Below are 4907 nucleotides of genomic sequence, written 5' to 3' on the forward strand. Positions count from 1 at the left end.
ATAACTTAAAACATAAATGCAATCAAAAGATAATTTGGAAAAGTAACTGCATATATTTTTAAAACAATATCAAATCGGTTACATTGTAAGTATTGATTGATTCAATGCATATACTTTTGCTGGCGGCTCTAACATTGGTCAACGACTAGTGCAAATCACTCTGCTTGATAGCTCTAGAAATGTATTCATTAATTAATACCATTACCCATTACAGAAAGCAGCATAATATTTGTTGTAGCAGATTCTAACTAGTCTTTGTTACCCTATCAGCACTCTCATAATTTATTTATTTAAAAATTATATATGCTTTTTATTCCAAGATTTTTATATAAACTATATTTTGTATCTAACTTAAATCACAAAATATTTTATCTCTATTATCAAAATTTTGTAAAATGTTTTCTCTAACAAGATATATTATAGTCCGTTTTAAACTTCTATTTGCAAGATGAAATATTATTTACATTTCTTTCATAAAATACATAAATTAAATATTATATAATTTAATTTAAAAATAAAATATAATTTTTTATAATAATTTAAATATAAAAAAAAATGCTAAACAACAAATGGAGTAGGTCATGAGATACGTCAATGCAGAAAACAGCAGACAGCAGAAGGACCCACTGTCCAACTTATAAATAGCATTACTTAGCTTTCTTAAGGCACTTCAATTTCCATTATTTACACTAAACATAGTTTTGTTGTTCCTGTCTTTAACTTTTTGTTTTTGAGTTGCAGATTTAATTGAAATGGCAGTGGAATATGAAATTGAGCATCCAAGGAAGGCTTTTGGATGGGCAGCTAGGGATACATCTGGTCTTCTCTCCCCATTTTTCTTCTCCAGGAGGTCTTTTATTCTCCTCTCAACTACCAAAAATATATTTTTAAAAACCTTATTAATAACTTATTTATTTTCAAAAATCATTTGTTATATAAAGTTTACCAAATTTTACTTAACTTCAAAAGTTTCATTTTTAAGTTAAATTTTCAATTTTTCAATTTCATAGTTATATGTTGTATAAGTGTATAATTTATCATTTTATTTTATTATTTAAATTGATATAAGAATTGGTAACTGAAATCATGATTTAGATGGTAGAGACAATGGCATAATTTTTATTTTCTTATTCCAAATATTTTAGGTAGTGTTTTGTAAATAAGGAGTTTCTGTTTATAATATTACTATGCCAATCAATAATTAATTTAAACAAAATTAGGATGTCTAAAATGGTCTTTTGGAACAACAGAAAAACAGGTGAAAAAGATGTGACATTCAAGGTGTTGTACTGCGGGATATGTCACTCTGACCTTCACAAGTTGAAGAATGAATGGAGTGACTCCATTTATCCACTTGTTCCTGGGTATGATCTCTACTCTTTTTTTTTTTTTTTTTTTAATGTTTATGTCTTTTACCTTGTTACTTTTTCAAATGATTTATAAGTTGGTAAGAAAGAAGTATGACACAAATAGAAATTATATGGATTTTTTTAAGCAAAGAAAACTAGAAAAATGAGAGATAATTCAACTATAGGTAATGATATTAACGAATAGAAAGTTTGAGATTCCTAAAAAAATTTAACTAACCTCTTATTTAACGATTATTTGAAAAGTTAGACTTTTATATATATATATATATATATATATATATATATATATATATATATATATATATATATATATATATATATATATATATATATATATATATATGATTAATGAATAACTTTCGACGAACTTTCTTATGCTAAGTCATACACATATCAAGTATAATACTAGACATTAATTAGTGATTTGATAACATTTTAGTAGCATATGATACAATAAATTCAACAAACAAAATTTTTTGCTATGATAGATTCAGATAGTTATAATACCATCTTAAGATATAGACTTTATGATTAATTTAACTTCCAAAAAATTAACTTATAAGATGAGGTTTGTATCCCCTTATATACTATAAATCAGTTTTATCTCTAATCAATATGAATTCTCCAATAGATTATATAAAAAATTTACTTATATACTATAAATCAGTGTTATCTCTAAAGAGCATGAACTCCAATAAATTATATAAAAAACTAATAAGAAGTTATACTAACTCAATTTCATTAAACTAATTTGGTAAAGTAAACTTTGTTTCTATTTATACATTATAATTTAATCTTATCTCTGATCGATGAATACGAGATTTTCAAACTAAGGGGAGCCCATTCTTTCACATCTTGTGCTTCTTTCATCTCAAATTTTCATCATAAAAGCTTTTATTTTAGTGTCAAATTGAGTTTATGTTAATGGGTAATGAATTTCAGGCGTGAGATTGTTGGAGAAGTGATAGAGGTGGGAAGCAAAGTAGAAAAGTTTAAGGTTGGAGACAAGGTAGCAGTGGGATGTTTGGTTGGGTCTTGTTCCTCATGCCAAAACTGTGTCAACAATCTTGAGAATTATTGCCGGCAAGCGATTCCCACATATGGTGCCAAGAATGTGGATGGCAGCATCACATATGGAGGATTCTCTGACTTCATGGTTGCAGATGAACACTTTGTTGTCAACATTCCAAATGGCCTACCACTTGACGTTGTTGCTCCTCTCCTTTGTGCAGGGATCACAGTGTATAGTCCTTTGAGATATTTTGGCCTTGACAAACCTGACATGCACCTAGGAGTGGTTGGCCTTGGTGGATTGGGTCATTTGGCTGTCAAGTTTGCAAAAGCCCTTGGCTTGAAGGTCACTGTCATTAGTACCTCTCCTAGTAAGGAACAAGAAGCCATTCAACATCTTGGAGCAGATTCCTTTGTGCTTAGTAGAGACCAAGATCAAATGAAGGTGTCTTATTTTGTTCTTTCTTTTACACCATGCTTTCCAAATTATGAATTGAGATCAAATTATGGTATACTCATTGTTATTATTTCTGTCTGACCATTGTGTAATTTATTTTCTAGGATTGAGTTAGCAGTAATCTTGTTTGACTCTTATATTAGGATTTTAACCAAATAAAAGAGTGACATGTCTTGAGTTATAAAGCATCGTGATTTAATTTTGTTACCTGTAATTGTGTATGTAGGCTGCAATGTGCACCTTGGATGGTATAATCGACACTGTTTCCGCAGTCCATCCTATCATACCCTTGATTGATCTATTGAAGTCTCATGGGAAGCTAGTGACGGTTGGGGCACCAGAGAAGCCTCTCGACTTGCTACTTCCATCTTTAATTATGGGTAAAAATGCATATATAATTTTTTTTTTCATTTATTATTTAAAGGTTTTATATTTTTTAATTGAATTTTTGTTTAATTTTTTTGTGTTAATTGGATGAAGTGATTGTGATCTTATTTCATTTTCTTTATTTATCTTCAAAGAATTGTGAGGTTCTACGAACTGAATAACCAAATTGTAAGGCTTATAATTCCATATTATTGACAGGGAGAAAAAGTATAGTGGGGAGTTACATCGGAGGAATCCAGGAGACACAAGAAATGATTGATTTCGCATCCGAACACAATGTTAGACCTGAAATTGAGGTAATTCCGATGGATTATGTGAACACAGCAATGGAGCGTCTACTCAAAGCTGATGTTAAATATCGCTTTGTCATTGACATTGGGAACACACTGAAGCCCTACCCTTCCATTACTTTGGAGTGATTCACCTTCAGTTATAAAACAGAGTCATCTCTATATTTCGAATTCCTAATGTGATTCCCAGACACACATTCTCTTTTAAATAAAGAGAACTCAATAATTTCATTTACTAATTTTTCATGTGTCATATCCACGATATTTCATAATATATATATATATATATATATATATATATATATATATATATATATATATATATATATAGATATTCAATATTAACTTATGTAATATAAATTATATATAATTTTGACAATTAAATATTGATTTTAATGATTTTAATATTAAATACAAATTTATTTACTGTATAATTTTCTTCTAAACTAATAATACACTAACAATATAAACATTATAATTTTTGACTCCATAAAAAGCCTCCCTAACTCTAACCATGCCTTCATTGCCAACACCAAAAGACTCGTATGCTCATCACCATTGTCAACCAAGTCTCTCAAAAGCTTCACACGTTTGATTATACTCTCACCCTCTAAGAAGGACTTCAATCACACCATTTGACTCCTGAAATCATAGTGAGTGATCCTTTGCTTTAAGTTCAAGACTTGAATAAACTAAAACATTCAAATTTACTCTAACATCCAAATGCATCAGATGATTTGATTTAACCTTAGATTTATGAGTTATTAGTTCAACTAAGGATTTTCCAACTCAATCTAAATTAGTTAAATAAAATGAGTTATCAGTTCAACTAAACACTCAATAACAAAATGAAGCACACACACAAGCATCAATACAAGAGAGTTCAATCACTAATGATAATGATTTTATTTACAAACATATGGAGTTAGGAGTAAAAAAATTAGACTTTAATCTTTTTTCCAATCAATCTAGGCTTCACTCTTCACCTCCCTGACGTCTTCTCTCATGGTTCTCTCAAAGTATTACAATAAAATAGAGAAAAAGTGTCTAGGAAGAAGTCTTTCTAAAACATGATAGCACTCTATTTTTATAATGACAGAATTGGTGCTCTAGCTCTTCATATTTGATTAATTTAAGTTTCATAAGGGTCTCTTTTGCGCAAACCAAGGTTTGAATCTTACTTAACCGGGAAGAGGTCTTTCCAAAACATAATAGCACTCTATTTTTATAATGACAGAATTGGTGCTCTAGCTCTTCATATTTGATTAATTTAAGTTTCATAAGGGTCTCTTTTGCGCAAACCAAGGTTTGAATCTTACTTAACCGTCTTCCAACACTCAATACTAGTCTTCAAGGGTTAACTGCATCAGTTCTTCAATACTTGCAAAAGAG

The 4907-nt window shown here is 29.4% G+C and overlaps 1 protein-coding gene across 1 annotated transcript; it reads left to right on the forward strand.

The window, feature by feature from the left end:
* The first annotated feature begins 662 nt into the window (after positions 1–662).
* LOC114173915 (probable mannitol dehydrogenase) lies at positions 663–3899 on the forward strand. The gene is made up of 5 exons (XM_028058589.1): positions 663–850; positions 1251–1364; positions 2313–2826; positions 3065–3218; positions 3424–3899. The coding sequence occupies exons 1-5, from the start codon at positions 753–755 to the stop codon at positions 3642–3644; spliced, it is 1101 nt and encodes a 366-aa protein (XP_027914390.1). The 5' UTR covers positions 663–752; the 3' UTR covers positions 3645–3899.
* The last annotated feature ends 1008 nt before the right edge of the window (positions 3900–4907 follow it).

This window comes from Vigna unguiculata, chromosome 2, assembly GCF_004118075.2.
Source record: "Vigna unguiculata cultivar IT97K-499-35 chromosome 2, ASM411807v1, whole genome shotgun sequence".
Lineage (NCBI taxonomy): Eukaryota > Viridiplantae > Streptophyta > Magnoliopsida > Fabales > Fabaceae > Vigna > Vigna unguiculata.